Source organism: Lampetra planeri, chromosome 1 (genome assembly GCF_965212315.1).
Source record: "Lampetra planeri chromosome 1, kcLamPlan1.2.h2, whole genome shotgun sequence".
NCBI lineage: Eukaryota > Metazoa > Chordata > Hyperoartia > Petromyzontiformes > Petromyzontidae > Lampetra > Lampetra planeri.
Genome location: NC_136107.1, coordinates 27,698,689 through 27,714,214, shown reverse-complemented (window position 1 = coordinate 27,714,214; position 15,526 = coordinate 27,698,689). Strand labels below are relative to the sequence as shown.

At 50.6% G+C, this 15,526-nt stretch overlaps 2 protein-coding genes across 6 annotated transcripts in view; both read left to right on the top strand.

The window, feature by feature from the left end:
* LOC144720878 (uncharacterized) overlaps positions 1-11,168 on the top strand; it is a 213,370-nt gene extending 202,202 nt beyond the window's left edge. The window contains exon 12 of the transcript XR_013585816.1: positions 9,455-11,168. The gene's annotated coding sequence lies outside the window, so the exon portion shown is untranslated. The remainder of the gene's footprint in view (positions 1-9,454) is intronic.
* Positions 1-11,168, top strand: part of LOC144720851 (uncharacterized) — a 92,153-nt gene extending 80,985 nt beyond the window's left edge. For all 5 annotated transcript variants that reach the window (XM_078597945.1, XM_078597969.1, XM_078597952.1 and 2 more), the window contains 5 exons: positions 6,000-6,076; positions 6,718-6,796; positions 7,135-7,262; positions 7,818-7,920; positions 8,716-11,168. In XM_078597945.1, the coding sequence (XP_078454071.1) occupies positions 6,000-6,076; positions 6,718-6,796; positions 7,135-7,262; positions 7,818-7,916 (383 nt within the window). In that variant the 3' untranslated portion in view covers positions 7,917-7,920; positions 8,716-11,168. The remainder of the gene's footprint in view (positions 1-5,999; positions 6,077-6,717; positions 6,797-7,134; positions 7,263-7,817; positions 7,921-8,715) is intronic.
* Positions 11,169-15,526: the final 4,358 nt, after the last annotated feature.

Here is a 15,526-nt window from a genome sequence, read left to right as displayed (position 1 = left end):
AACTGCTAACAATGGCAGGTAGGATGGAAACATCACAACCAGTTAAGGCTTTACCTGGTTAATAACGTCCTTCCAATGATTGCTCAATTTGTATCCATCTTTTCGATTGAAGTTATTTCTGTGTTTATATATCTGGATGGCTTTATGAACAAATCTTTTATTGTAGCCCGAAGGTTTGCAGAGTACCTTGTTCTCGAAAAAACAATGTCGTGTGAGCCCACCGCGTTCAAGCAGTGATCAGCCATGGCAGAGGTATTGGTTCTGCCATGTTTCAAATCTGCCTTGTGTTCTTGAACACAGTCGTTTCGTTTCCCCAATGTAACTGCTACCGCAGACACAACTTAGCTTGTAGACACCAGGGTATTGCATGTCAGGGATCACATCTTTCACAGATGGGATCAAATCACGGATTTTGTGTACTGTGTTGAAACTGGATCTTGTGTTTGTTTAAGATTTTGGAAATCTTTTTGGTAACCCCTGCTATGTATGGCAAGGTGATGGTTTTGATTGGATCCTCCGATGGTTTTCTCCCCATGGTTGGGTATGCAGCTTTGCGGATTGTGCGGTCCGAATATCGATTCATCTTGAGGGCTTTGCATACGTGCTCCAGTTCACTGGATAGGTGGTGCTCATCGGAGATGCAACGGGCCCTATGGTGTGGTGTTTTGATGAGGGAAATCTTCTGGGCTGGATGGTGGTGGGAATCAGGCTTTAGATAGGAATCGGTGTGGGTGGCTTTCCTGTAGCAGTGTCCCAACGAGCCATCAGGTCTCTTCTCAATCAAAACATCCAGGAATGGTAGCTTGCCATCATTTTCCACTTCCATGGTGAATCTGATAGATGGGTGTATGGAATTGATGTGGTTGAGAAATTGGTTCAGTTCTGGCAGGCCATGTGGCCAGATGACGAACGTGTCATCTACGTATCTCTTCCACAAAAAAGGACGTAGGGTGGATGTCTGGAAGGCATCTGTCTCCAATTTCTCTATGAAAACAATCGCTACCACTGGCGATAAGGGAGAACCCATTGGGGTATCCTCATTTTGTTTGTAGAATGTACCATTCCAGGTGAAGTAAGTGTTGGTAAGGCAGTGCCTTACAAAAGTTGGTACATCTGGATTCAGTCCAGTCTTCAATGATTGCAATGGTGTCAGGTACAATTACCTTGGTGAATAGGGAGACTACATCGAAACTGACAAGTACATCATCTGGAGACAGTTAGATGTCCTTGATTAGAGAAACCAAGTGAGCTGAATTAAGAACAGCTGAGGTGGTCTTACCCGTGAAAGGAAGCAGGGTCTCAGACAGAAATCGGGCCAATTTGTAGGTGGGTGATATAATGGTTGAGACAATAGGACGGAGCAGGGTACCTTCTTTGTGGATTTTTGGAAGGTCATAAAATCAAGGTGGACGTTCTTAACCAGGTAAAGCCTTAACTGGTTGTGATGTTTCCATCCTACCTGACGTTGTTAGTAGTTATTTCTGACTCTCTGAATTACATTACTAAGTTAAATGTCTTTACATTAACGGACTAAATGTCTCAAGTTCATTTATTATGTATAGCCCTGTGAGCCATTCGGCTCTTGAATCGGGTGCAACCGCAACAAACAAAAAACAAAAACAAGCAAAACATCTTAAAGTGACTATGTGACTATGTGCAAACAGAAAATACAAGAAAAGACAGCAAAATATTGCAGAAAAAGCACCGTACACCAACGCTGTGTGCAAAAATCCCAGTGGTATGCAAGTCAAACAACCACAAGACAACTTAGATTAAGGCCATCAGACTAACTCCGTACTACAACAAACAAACATACATGGCCAAACCAAAGAACTTTTCGAATCACCAAAATAAAGCCATTAAAGCAATGAAACAGTGATCATAGGAACTGTGACCGAATTTTTACAATAAATTACATAAAAAAACATGTACTAGCAAACCTTGCAGCCATAGCTGTCTGCATGAGTCACTCCACAACAGCAGGAGCATCAGTCGGAGTATCAAACATTTTCAATGCACCTTTAAGATCAGCACACTAAATCAAAACACAGGTCATACTTTGCTGCGATCATCCGGAGCGAAACATTTTATTTTAGGCCAGTGAATAGCAGTGGCAGCTAGGGGTGTACAACTCCTCTAGAGCAGTTTTGAGTGAAAATCTCATAGGTAGTGATTCAAGTTGCAATTTTTTGGCAATAGCATTCCAGACCCTGGGGACATCAATAGCAAAGGCCCTTCCTCCAGTATTTGTATGGCAATAGGGAATGTGAAGCTGGTAAATGAGCGAAGACCTTAGGTTAAATTTGTTCTTTTAAACAGAGAGGAGATCCAGTAGGTAATGTGCAGATTTTTTTGTAAGTACATCATGAATAAATAAGATCTTGTGCACAAGCCGTCGAACATTAAGAGATGTTAAGTTTGACCCAATGTAGAGATCACAGTGGTGAGTCCTATATGGGCAGTTCAATGCAAATCTTCAGGCCGAGTGATACATTGAGTCAAGCTTCTTCAGTACAGTACTTGGAGCTGATTTATACACGATGTCACAGTAATCAAGTAGAGGCAGTATGTTAGCTTTTATCAATTCCAAACGGAACATAGGGGAATGCAGTGCAAACTGACCCCAATATACGTATAGATCTTGACTTGAGCTATTTGATGATTATTTAAAGAATGTAATTGGGGGAAAATAACTTCCCACTTTAGTCCTGGTGATAAGCATAGCACCTTGGTTTTGGTGGTATTCAGGACTAGTTTAAGAGCAACTATCTGATGCTGTAGTTTGTTGAAATCACCCTGGAGTTTCGCAATCACGTCATCCGGAGAGCGGCCAGTATTAATCAGTATCGTGTCATCTGCAAAAAGATTTACCCTGGAATGATCCAAGTCAGTGCCCAAGTCATTGACATAAAGAGAGAACAATAGGGGGCCGAGGATGGAACCCTGTGGAACCCCTTTTGTTATCTTAACACTGTTTGACCTCCGACCATCTGTGAATACAGTTTGGGTGCGAGAAAAGAGGTAATTTTTAAACCATTTTACTGTGTTTTCAGAAAAACCGAGGCAACTTAGTTTACTAAGCAGGGTGTTGTGGTCTACTGTATCAAACGTTTTGGACAAGTCAAGAAAAATACAGGTGCAGTACTGCTTATTATCAAGGCTACTGTAAATGTCATTCAGAGAGTATAATGCAGCAAATGTGGTGCTGTATTTATTTCGGAACCCACATTGTTTTAGATAGAATAGATTGTTGGCGGACAATAAACTGCTAATTTGGTAATTCAATAATTTTTAAAAAGAATTCATCAACGGGAACAAAATTAAGATAGGTCGCTAGTTATTTGGATCATCTTTAGGGCCTCCTTTGTGAAGTGGACGAACATAGGAATGTTTCCATTCTAGAGGAACAGATGTTTCTTTGATGGACAAGTTGAATATATGGGCTATAGGTTTGTATATAAGGTGACCAACAGTTCGTAGAGCAAAGGCGGGAATACTATCTGCTCCGCTAGAGGAGGACCCTTTGAGGTAGGACAGTTGTTTCAGAACATTACTTTCGTGGATTGGCTGGAAACTAAATTCGTTTAATGTTTGGACAGGGGTGTAGGAATTAGCATGAGCAGGGGTGACTCCCAATACAATATCAAAAAGGTTACCAGCTTCAGAAAAATGAAGGTTAAAATTGTCAACTATTTTTTTGGGATCTGAAAAATATTCCCCATTTCGGTTAAACTCAACGGGCAGATTATCTGTTTTGGATGCCTTTTCGATACATTTGATTGTTTTCCAGAAAATCCTGGCATTTCCATGTGATTCCAGGAGAGTGGAGGAAAAGTAGGCATTTTTTGCATGCCATATTTTTTTGACGCATCTATTCCTTAAAATCCTGTATTCTAGCCAGTCATTGACCAAATTACTTTTCTGAGCACATGCCCAAGCCTTGTCTCTAGTTTTCATGAGCTTTATAATCAAAGGATCAAACCATGGTGGGCGGTTGCCTTTAGTTTTAAATCTATGCAACGGAGCATGTTTGTTAAGAATTTGGAGAAACGTGTACCTGAAAGTATCCCAAGCCGTAGTCAGGTTGGGGATATCACAGACCTTGTCAATATCCGATTAAAGCACATCATTAGTAAATGCCTGAGTTCTGAAGTGTCTCATGGAGTGCTTCTCAACCAATTTATGGGGGGCTTTAGGTCTGGCTATAATCTCACCCCAAAAATGAAGGAGTGATCACTAAGGTTATTACCCAGAACACCAGTCAGTGCGAAATTGTGAGGGTAATTTGTCAATAGGACGTCAAGCAGAGATGACTGTCCCGGATTTTTTAGGTTGGGTCTTGTGGAGACATTTATAAATTGAAACAGGTTAAATTAATCTGCAAAATTTGTGGCCACGGCCGGCGGGTTTAACCAATTCCAATTTAGATCACCCACTAAAACTATTTCACCTTTAGGGAGGCCCCCAAGAAGCTCTCTCAGTGCAGATGCAGCTTCAACATCCTTTCCACTAGGCGGTCTATAGCAGCACACTACCAATATCTGTTGATTATTTGGGAGAGTTATTCTGAGAGCCAGACCTTCAAAGCAACATTTTATAAACAAGGAATAAGCTGGTAAACATGCAATAGTATTACGAACATAGATGGCAATTCCACCTTCTTTAGATCCTCGGTCAAGCTGAAAAAGGTTGTAGTTGTCAATCGTAATCTGCAAGTCATTGACGGCAGGAGTGAGAAATGTTTCTTTTAGGCAAAAAATGTCCGGGTCAAGATTTGCCACTTCTAGTTTTAGTTGACTTAATTTAATAATAAGCCCTCTGATGTTGACATGTAGAACACCAACACATTTTCTGCCAGAAAAATCTACAGAATTGTTTACATTTGGGCCAGGATGAAGCTCAATACCACCCAGAAATAAGAAAAGTAGAATTAATAGTTTGCACAGGTATTTTCTGTGAAAGGATGAAGAGCGACGAACCTTGGACAAATAGCAGTAGCTCGCAGATGGTGTTATTTTTAAGAGCAGAATGAAGTTTGGAAGGAGTGCTGGTGAAGTAATGGGACAAAGATAGGGTTTAAAAGGATCCAATGATGGAGTGTAGACGTGTCTATAAGCTGTTTCATTAGCAGGTGTAGTGGCAAATCGAGCAACAAGTATGGACGCAAAGTAACAAGGGTAGCTGTTTGTAGAGTTGAGTGTGGCACTAGATATAGCCGGGAGGGACAGCAGTAGGATACACAGCAGGAGAATTGCCATCTTTAAAATACAGCTACCACTGCTCCTTTCCCCCGATGTGTCTCTCTCTCCTTTTCCACGATATGGTGTTGTATTTATATGCAAATTTCACCTCTAGCCCCGCTCACTTACCCTTGGGTTGAGCTTATCTCAAGCCTATAAAACTTCGTGCTTCAGCGCTATATATTTTTTCACCTGATGACAGTTGCTTGTGCTGCGATCGAAACGTCATGATCTATTATTTTTTCTATCTATGTGACTTTACCGAAAGAACCAAAGAGTGTGTATGGTGAGTTAGTAGTGTGTATCATGAGTGGTGAGTGTGTGTATGGTGAGTGGTGTGGTGAGTGGTCAGTGAGTGGTGAGTGTGTGGAGTGAGTGGTGAGTGTAGAGCGTGTGTGGGGAGTGAGTGGTGAGCGTGGGGTGAGCGTGTCTTTGGTGAGTGGTGTGTGTATGGTAAGTGGTGTGTGTGTGTATGGTAAGTGGTGAGTGTGTATGGTGAGTGGTGAGTGAGTGGTGAGTGAGTGGTGAGTGTGACTGAGTGTTTGTGTCTCTCAGAGGGACAGCTCCACTGTATGGTGAGTGAGTGGTGAGTGAGTGTGGGTGGTGAGTGTGGGTAGTGAGTGGTGAGTGATGAGTGTGAGTAGTGAATGAGTGGTGAGGGTGTGTATGGTGTGTGTGGTGAGTGTGTGTAGTGAGTGAGTGGTGAGTGAGTGGGGAGTGAGTGAGTGGTGAGTGTGACTGAGTGTTTGTGTGTCACAGAGGGACAGCTCCACTGCCCCATATGGAGCACGAACCAGAACCAGCTGAGGGAGAGAGCGGCCGGCTCCTGGGGCAGCGTGAGGACCTCTACCTCCTCTACACCTCCTCCTCTACACCAGCTCATTGCAACTCACCTCCTTCACACCTCCTACATCCTCACTCACCTCAATGCCACCTCCTAATGCCGCTTCGTCAACTCGGCCTGGAATCGCCGTCGGCCCTGATCTATCCACTGCTGGACGCCGTCCCTTCCATGCGCGCGATGTGACAATCCGTCGCTCCTGCCAGTGGGCAACTCTCATTGCTGCGTCCCCACAGCGGCGATCTCTTTGGGGCATCGTCTCTGCCATGGCCGCAGTCCCACGGCTCCTGCAGCGGTGTCCCCCAGCGGTGTCCCCCAGCGGTGTCCCCCAGCGGTGTCCCCAGCGACGTCCCCCAGTGGTGTCCCCAGTGGTGTCCATGTTTACTTTGGTCAGCGTCCACGAGGTCTCTGCCTCTCGCTCCTCTCCATAGTCCACCGTCTTGATGCGGCCGCTGCGTCTTCACTCATCGCCCCGCGTCTTCACGCTCTGCCACTTTTTTCGTTCTGTCCTCGCCCCACAAACCGCCGCTTGTTGTGGGGCGCGCCGCACGAGCTCGTGTGGTGCGACGCTCGTGCAGCGCGTGCGGTGATGCAACCCCACCCCTCGTGACCCCCCCCCCCCCCTCCGTGCCTCAGGTCGTGCTCCGCGCCGTCGAGGGCTTCATCTCGTGCTGCTCCTCCTCCAGGTCCAAGGAGGTGAAGGCTCGGCTCGCAGGTAACGGCAGCCCCTAGGCAACAGCAGCTCCTAGGAAACAGTAGCCTGGAAATAGCAGCCCATCAGCAACAGTAGCCTGGCAACAGCAACCCCTCGGCAACAGCAGGCCGAGGCAACAGCAGCCCAAGGCACCAGCAGTCCCTAGACAACGGCAGCCTGGAAACAGCAGCCCCTAGACAACAGCAGTTCACGGGACATAGGAAGAGAAACAGGGGTAGCTGGGTGTTTGATGCACCGAGTGGCAGGATTCTCCGTCAAGTTGCTCGTCTTGCTCACGCCGAGTCTCCCGTGGTTGCCGACGTCTGCTGCCCCGCGTGCGCCGCTTGCCGTGTCCCCAGGCGTCCCCAAGTGGCAGGAGGGTGACGTGCAGGCCTGGCTGGAGGAGAGCAGCCTGGGCGCCTACTGCCCCAACTTCACGCAGATCGACGGCCGCATCCTCCACTCCCTCCTGGAGATCCGCCAGCAGGTGGCACGGGGACACGGGGGGACACCACGTGGGGGCACCACACAGCACCACGTGGTGTCACCACACAGCACCACGTGGGGCACAGAGTGACACACCACGTGGGGGCACCACACACAGAGTGACACATCACGTGGGGGCACAGAGCGACACACCACGTGACATCCACACGCTATGGACGAAGGGACGTGGGTACTCGTGTCAGGACGTGCATGGGGGTATGAAAGTACAATGAGGCTCACGGAGGGAAAGACAGCAGTCCACATGTGAGTCATGCGGGGGACACGCGTGTCTACATGGGCCTCACAGTGGGAATCCGCACACGGGCATGGAGCGTGGCACCTCTGGGACACATGGACACTGGAGTGAGGAGTGATGTTACAGCACCCACGTGGAGTCACCACACAGCACCACGTGGAGTCACCACACACAGCACCCACGTGGTGTCACCACGTGGATCCCAACCCTGCGGCTCCTCACCTCCTCACCCAGCTCCTCACATACTCACCCAGATCCTCCTCGATGTCTTTGTCTCACATCTTATCTTCCTGTTCTCAGGCCCCGGAGTTCTTTGCCATGGTGGCACGGGAAGTGGGCGGCTTCCACTGCCTGGAGGACTTCCTCAAGTTCCTGGATGCTGTGGAGAAACTGGACTGATGAGGTTCACTGTCCACTTACCACCACTCTCACACTCACCATGCACTACTACACATTTGTAGTGGGTTTTACGGAGGCACACACTTGAACTTGGAGGCAACACGTTATTACACAACCCCAACAGGGTAACTACATAACGTAACAACGGTTAACTATACCAAGACGGGGTAACTACAGAACTGGGTCAGCCAGCCAACACACTGCCTGACCCACGATGCCGAACGTGACGACCAAAGACCGAGGATCGAAGAGACGTAGCACCGACGGGTTCCATTCCAGCAGACAGCCACGATTGCTCTCGGAACTTCCCTTTATGCTCCCCAGTGTGGCATCGCTCTGCCTTCGGCCACGCCTCCTTCTGGATCTTACCAGAAGGTTCTCGACTGAGCATCAAGTGTCCCCCAAGCCACCCTTTGGGCCCCCTCGCTTCCCTGTCCCGGTCATGTGCCCTCTCGGGTTCATCCAGACTATCACGTCCTTACTTGCCTTCTCTCTGTCACCAGAACGATGCCCCCTAGGGCCCGCTTCTATGCCATACCGACTCTGGTGCCAGAGGCTCAAGATGCACAGATCCACTCTTGTGACAGTAGCTGGCGCTAAACGCCAAAGTGACTCCATTTACATCACTACACATTCACCACACAGTGAACTACACCGCTCCCATACTCACCACACTGTGCACTCACCTGCCACACTGTGCACTCACCACCGCCACCCATCACCACTCTCACGCGCTGCCTGTGCTCTGCTCTCACAGGACGTTCCGCTGCACCTTTTTCTGCTGCTGCTGTTGTTGCAGGTGGCAGAGTCGAGGACGGAGCAGCTGATTGGAGCTCAACCACACAAACACAGCACAACCACACACGTCATGACAACCACACGCGTGATGACAACCACAACCACACACATGGCAGCCACACAATCACACACATGACAACCACACAGGACAACTCAACCACACCAAACACATGACAACCACATGCCCGTACGTCCGTCAGACACACCGGGACTGCACGTAATTGCAGCCGAGCACCAGTGACTGTCATGCACACTTGAACACCTCTAACTCCACACTGATAACTCCACACTGATAACTCCACGCTGATAACTCCACACTGAGAACTCCATGCCACAGCATTTCTACAACAGCATAACTTCATTCTCTGACAGCCACTCACGCCACACCAGGGACACAGTTGATGCAGGTGATGCAGGTGACCCACACCCAGTACAGCCTACTGGGCTCGTCTGACGACCGTGGGTATTGGACCCTGAACAGGGCTTGAGCCCACGGCCGCACTCACTCACGCACGGCCATTCACACTGCATGCTCGCAGACGATGACGGTGGCAGAAAATAACGCTGCTGCCTTGAGGCCTACAGAAGCCAGCACCGGCGCTCACACTGACACAGGCTCTGTGCTGCTGCTGCTGCTGCTGAATGGCCATGAGTGAGTGAGTGGCGCTCACACTGACACAGGCACTGTGATGCTGCTGCTGCTGAATGGCCATGAGTGAGTGGCACTCACACTGACACAGGCTCTGTGATGCTGCTGCTGCTTGCAGGCAACACCGAATGCTCACAGACGCCCATGGCCCATGGGCACCTGTGGACGTGAAGAGGCCATCCACTGCCCCAATCAGTTTCTTGTCTCTGGGTCTCCAGGTTCTTTCTCTTTTATTATACATTTCCTTCTCTTTATTGTCATGATTCTGTTTAACATGCAGCAGCAGCAGTGGTAGTAGTAGTAGGCTTTCGTGACCAATATCCATGAGGCTTTTGGGTTATATTGCGTGAATATGAAAGTGTCGTTAAACCCGCCACCACCCAACACAGCCAATTAGTAAGGTTTGTCACGTAAACAAAACATGCCAATTAGTGACGAGTACAGTACACCGGTTGTGTGTTGAGAGTAAACCCACTACAACATCTACAACTCGAGTACGGCGTTTCGCCGGTAATTACAACCGGCTTGATGTCTGTGTCAGGTGGTGGCGGGTTTAACGACACATTTACACAATCTAACCCAAAACAATCCTCTATTGTCGATGTCACGATCCTCCTCGTCAATCGCAGTTAATCCGATGGGTGTCGTTGGACCGGGCCTCGTAGTAATCGAGCGAGGTGCTCGGCTGGGATTCGCGTGAACGCAGCAGCGGCTCCGTGTGCACGTCAACACCGGCAGCAGCAGCAGGGACGCGGTCAGGTGGGGGTGGCGGTGTGGGAATGTGCAACGAGGGTGGGAGACGGCTCCACTCGCCCGGCGAGCGTGGTAGCCGGAAGGGCCCCGCGTGGAGGGGAGAGGCCTCGTCGCGGGGTGGTGGGCCCCTGGGTCCGGGTTGGGGAGGAGGGGCAGTGCCGTGAACGTGGGCACTCATGGCAAGTCCAGCGAGTGGAGACGGTGCCTGGTGGATTCGGGATTTAATCTCGTAATCTTTTGCTTTAATTTTACACGATAAAGTAGATTCTAATGCAACCATTAGGGTTTGGTTACGATGGTCCGAGCGCGATTCCATCCGGCAGAACGGCCCTGGCTGCTGTTCACGGCGGGGGTTCTCCACTGTAGCTGTGCTGCAGATGCCTACGAGCGAGGCCGTGGATAGCAGCGGGGGTGCGGAGACGACGAAGGATTCAGTGTGGAAGAGCCATCGGCTCCAAGGGCCAAGAAGCCCTGGCGAGTCGTGATGAGGAGTGCAGCAGTGGCAGCGGCAGCAGCGGCAGCAGCAGCGGAACCATCGGGGCTGCAGACTCTAGAAGGCCGAGAGCCTCTCTGCTCCTTGTCACCTGCCTGCCGTGGTGGCCTCGATTAGCACCATCGCAATCAAACACAAAGTAGAACCTGGGCTCGTGCTCATGAACAGTAGAAGACGGCGTTAGGTTCTAGTTAAGCGTTGGGGTGAGGTCGTCCCGCCAGCTCTACCGCTCGCCTGGGAGGAGCCATAACCAATAGAATCACGCGGCCGGATTCACTAGGAACTCTGACCTCGTGCCCAGTCCCTTGCTGGCTTCGTGCCGTCTCCCCTCTTCTTCTTCTCCTCCTCCTTGCACGAGCCCCGTGCGTCACGCTCCATCCTCCCATTCCGCAAGAGCCTCCCAGGTGCTGCTGTAGACTTGGCGGCTAAGGGATAGGGTTATTAAAAAGGCATTCTGCATTTTCTTCACGGTGATCATTGACCATTATAAGTCGACGTGATTGTCATGTAAAACCCGCTGGTTACTAATTGCTCCATTAAACATCTACTGCAGCCCTTGGCCGAGTCTGTTGGCAGTGCCTCGTGCTGTGGGTGGTCTCCGTGACCACGTGGCCTTGCACAGACATTTCTGGGGAATGCGACGGTGCAAGTGACTCTGTACACAATATGTGTACACTAAACACACACTGTGTGTTTAGTGTACACGACACACGCACTGTGTGTGTCGTGTACATACTGTGTACACTACACACAGTATGTACACTACACACTATGTGTACACTACACACACACTGTAGTGTACACATATTGTGTACACTACACATACAGTGTGTACACTGTATGTGTAGTGTACACATACTGTGTACATGACACACACTGTGTACACCACACACACACTGTATGTACACACTGTATAGTGTACGCATACTGTGTACACTATACATGTGTACACTACACATACTGTGTACACTACACACACATTGTATGTACACACCGTGTACACGACACACACTCGCTCTTGTCAGGACAGCACACACGGGGAACTTCCAGCAGCCTGTAATTGCTCACCGGGAGGGCATCAGCAACTCCGTCAAAGGCTGCAACTCCGTGAGGTTTCTTGTCACGATTCGACCCCTCTCCGTCCACTGCCTCCGTTCTCCTCTCAATCTGTTCAGGCGCTGCATTCACCCACGAGGAGGAGTAGCGCTACTCGGGGCGTAGGTGGCGCTGCAGTCCCCGTCCTTGACGTCGTCAGCCGTGCGAGGAGGCAGTGCGCCGCCCCTTGGTGACGACAACAATGAGGTCACCGCGTGTTTGTCCACGCCCCGCCCCCTGGAGGCTCCGCCCCTGGTGACGACACAATGAGGTCCATACTCTTAGTTTTTTTTCGGTAAAGTGACGTCGGAAAAAAAAGTCAAATTAATTAAATGACGACGTTTCGGAGGCAACACAAGCTTCCGTCTTCAGGTGGAACCGTCACAGCAAAATTGCTGTATCAAGTGAAGAGAGCTCTTAAGAGACACGAGATTATATACAGGTGAAGGAGGGGGGAGGAGCCAGGATGGGCGGTGGGGGGGGGCTACGTTAACCCGCCTTTTGTTTTGCTGCAGGGGGTGAGGGGGACGGAGAGAGTTCCGTGTGCAGGCGATGGGCAAGTGGTTGAAACAAGTGATACACAAGACCAGGAGGCCGTATTTAAGCTAACAAACTGGTTGCCTTGCAGTATACTGCAGTAAACTATGAGGCTGCTAAAGTTGAACTTGGTTTAACTTGGTTAAAAAAGGGGCTAATCAAGCTGGGAATAGAAGACAACTGGAAGAAATGGAAATGGCTGTACAATTATAAGGCAGCTGATGTTTGACTTGGTTGATGACATTTTTCCAATGATTGCTTAATTTGAAACCATCCTCTCAGTTGAAGTTGTGTCTATGTTTGTATATCTGGATGGCTTCATCGGAGAAAACAATATCATGAGAACCCGCTGTGTTGAAACAATGATCAGCTATGGCCGGAGAATTCGTTCTGCTGTGTTTCAAATCTGATTTGTGCTCACGAATTCGGTCAGAAATATGTCGTCTCGTTTCCCCGATGTAGCAGTCGCCGCAGGTACAACTCAATTTGTAAACACCGGGGTACTGTAAGTCAGGAATGACATCCTTTACGGATGGGATCAGATCACAGATTTTGTGTACTGTATTGAACCGGACCTGGATCTTAGAAGACAGTGGCCTCACCCGTAGACGTTTGGAACTTTGAGATCACTGCAGTCTTAGTCGAGGGTGGCTTAGGTGGGTGCCCAAAGAAGCATGGAGAGAGCTGCTCACGTGCAATGCAGCGAGGGACGGCAAGAGGAGCACGTGGGAGTCGAGGGCACCAGACGCACGCGGCGCAGAGCTGCGGGCACGCGCGCAGCGTCTTGCCGGGTGCGGAATCGAAGTCGTCCAACCACATTTGAAGCTGCCGCATTTTCACGAGACTCTTCAACTTTACTGATGATATATTTTTAATGATGCCTCTGCCGTGACGTCTGCGGTCAATTGATGAGTCTCTTGACTTAAAGCTTTCGTCACTGTAGGAATTCATATTCTTTGGGTCTTTCGGTAAAGTCAAGTAAATGGGTTAAAAAAAGTAAAACATTTTTTTTTAACTACGATGTCCCCCCCTTTTTTCCACCTGATAACGGTCGCTTGTGTTGCGATCGAAACGTCGTAGTTAATATTTTTATTTTTGGAACCCATCTACGTGACTTTACCGAAAGACCCAAAGCATATGGATGAGTTTTGTTGATCGAGACGCGCACACGGCAGCCGCGGGCTCATGGCGGGAGGGAGCGCCGCCAACCACCATCCCACCCCCACGTCTCGCCGTGGCAGAGCAGAGCAAATGTCCAGCCCCTTCCGTGACATTCGCCCCGAGTCTAAAGCGGCCCACAGGAAATATTCTGCGAGCAGAGCCTATCCTGTCAGTATCCAATTCCCCAAATATTTACGTGCCCTGTTATGTACCTCGCAGCCGTTCTCACGGCGTCGCATGGACGCGGAGGGATGGAGACAGGAGAGAACCTCGCCTATCGCTGTCTCGTAGCTGCACTCGCTCGCGTCTCACGGACGCTGCGAATGGCTCGAGGAGGCAGGCAGGGAGTCGGTCCCTGCCACCAAGTGGCTGGAGATCAGAAGACCCTTGAACTGTTCCGGGTTCCCCTGTTTATGCCCTGGGATTTCGAAAATTGAGGGTTACATGACGTCATGCTTCGCAGCCAATCGTGCACCTACCTTTGATTTTCAAACGTTTCACTGTCGTTACCTCGGGCATCACGTTATGCTATCCCCTGTACCGTTGTCTCCGTGCCCACATTTCTTACCCCTGACTCGGTCGGTTTACCCTGAGCGGCCGCCCGGATGCCGAATACACACCCACCTCCTGGTCTGTGCTGCTCGCGTAATATTTCACCCTGGCCCCTCCCCAGTGCTGTGAGTGTCTCATTGCGGTTAGCCCGGTGAGCTTCTGTGCACCCATACAATTTTAAGCCAATTTTGGGGCCACAATGTAAATTGTCCTGGGGGGGGGGGGGGGGAGGCCGCCCAATCTCCTGGCACAGGGAAACCGTGGGACTTCCCATCTAGGGGCCCTTTGGATGAAAACCCACGGTGCCAGGCGACCCCCCGCTGGGACACTACGTGTGTGTGGGCGGCGTGTGTGTGTGTGCGGCGTGTGTGTGTGTGCGGCGTTTGTGCGTTCAGGGCGGGGTTAGGGGGGGGGGATCGCGGCGCTTGCGGAGTGGCTCCGTGGTCGTGGCACCACTCGTGCAAAGGAATGTGCGGCCCGCACGCAAACCATCCCTGCACCCACGCAAACCACCCCTATACCCACGCAAGCCATCCCTGTACCCACGCAAACCATCCTTGCACCCACGCAAACCACCCCCGCACCCACACAAACCATCCCTGCACCCACGCAAGCCATCCCTGCACCCAGGCAAACCATCCCTGCACCCACACAAACCACCCCTGCACCCACACAAACCATCCCTGCACCCACGCAAACCATCCCTGCACCCACGCAAACCATCCCTGCACCCACGCAAACCACCCCTGCACCCACACAAACCATCCCTGCACCCACACAAATCATCCCTGCACCCACACAAACCATCCCTGCACCCACACAAACCACCCCTGCACCCACACAAACCATCCTTGTACCCACACAAACCATCCCTGCATCCACACAAACCATCCCTGCACCCACACAAACCATCCCTGCACCCACACAAACCACCCCTGCACCCACACAAACCATCCCCGCACCCACACAAACCATCCCCGCACCCACACAAACCACCCCCGCACCCATACAAACCACCCCTGCACCCACACAAACCATCCCTGCACCCACACAAACCATCCCTGCACCCACACAAACCATCCCTGCACCCACACAAACCATATCTGCACCCACACAAACCATCCCTGCACCCACACAAACCATCCCTGCACCCACAAAAACCACCCCCGCACCCACACAAACCACCCCTGCACCCACACAAACCACACCCGCACCCACACAAACCATCCCTGCACCCACACAAACCACCCCTGCACCCACACAAACCATCCCTACACCCACACAAACCACCCCCGCACCCACACAAACCACCCCTGCACCCACACAAACCACCCCTGCACCCACACAAACCCAACCCACACCCACACAAACCACCCCCGCACCCACACAAACCACCCCCGCACCCACACAAACCACCCCCGCACCCACAAAAACCACCCCTGCACCCACACAAACCATCTTTGCAACCACACAAACCACCCCTGCACCCGCTCCAAGTGTCGCTCAGCGATTCCCCCAACTGTGTCCACTCTGGTGCACGACCACAACGGAATCGCACCCAGCACGGGCTGG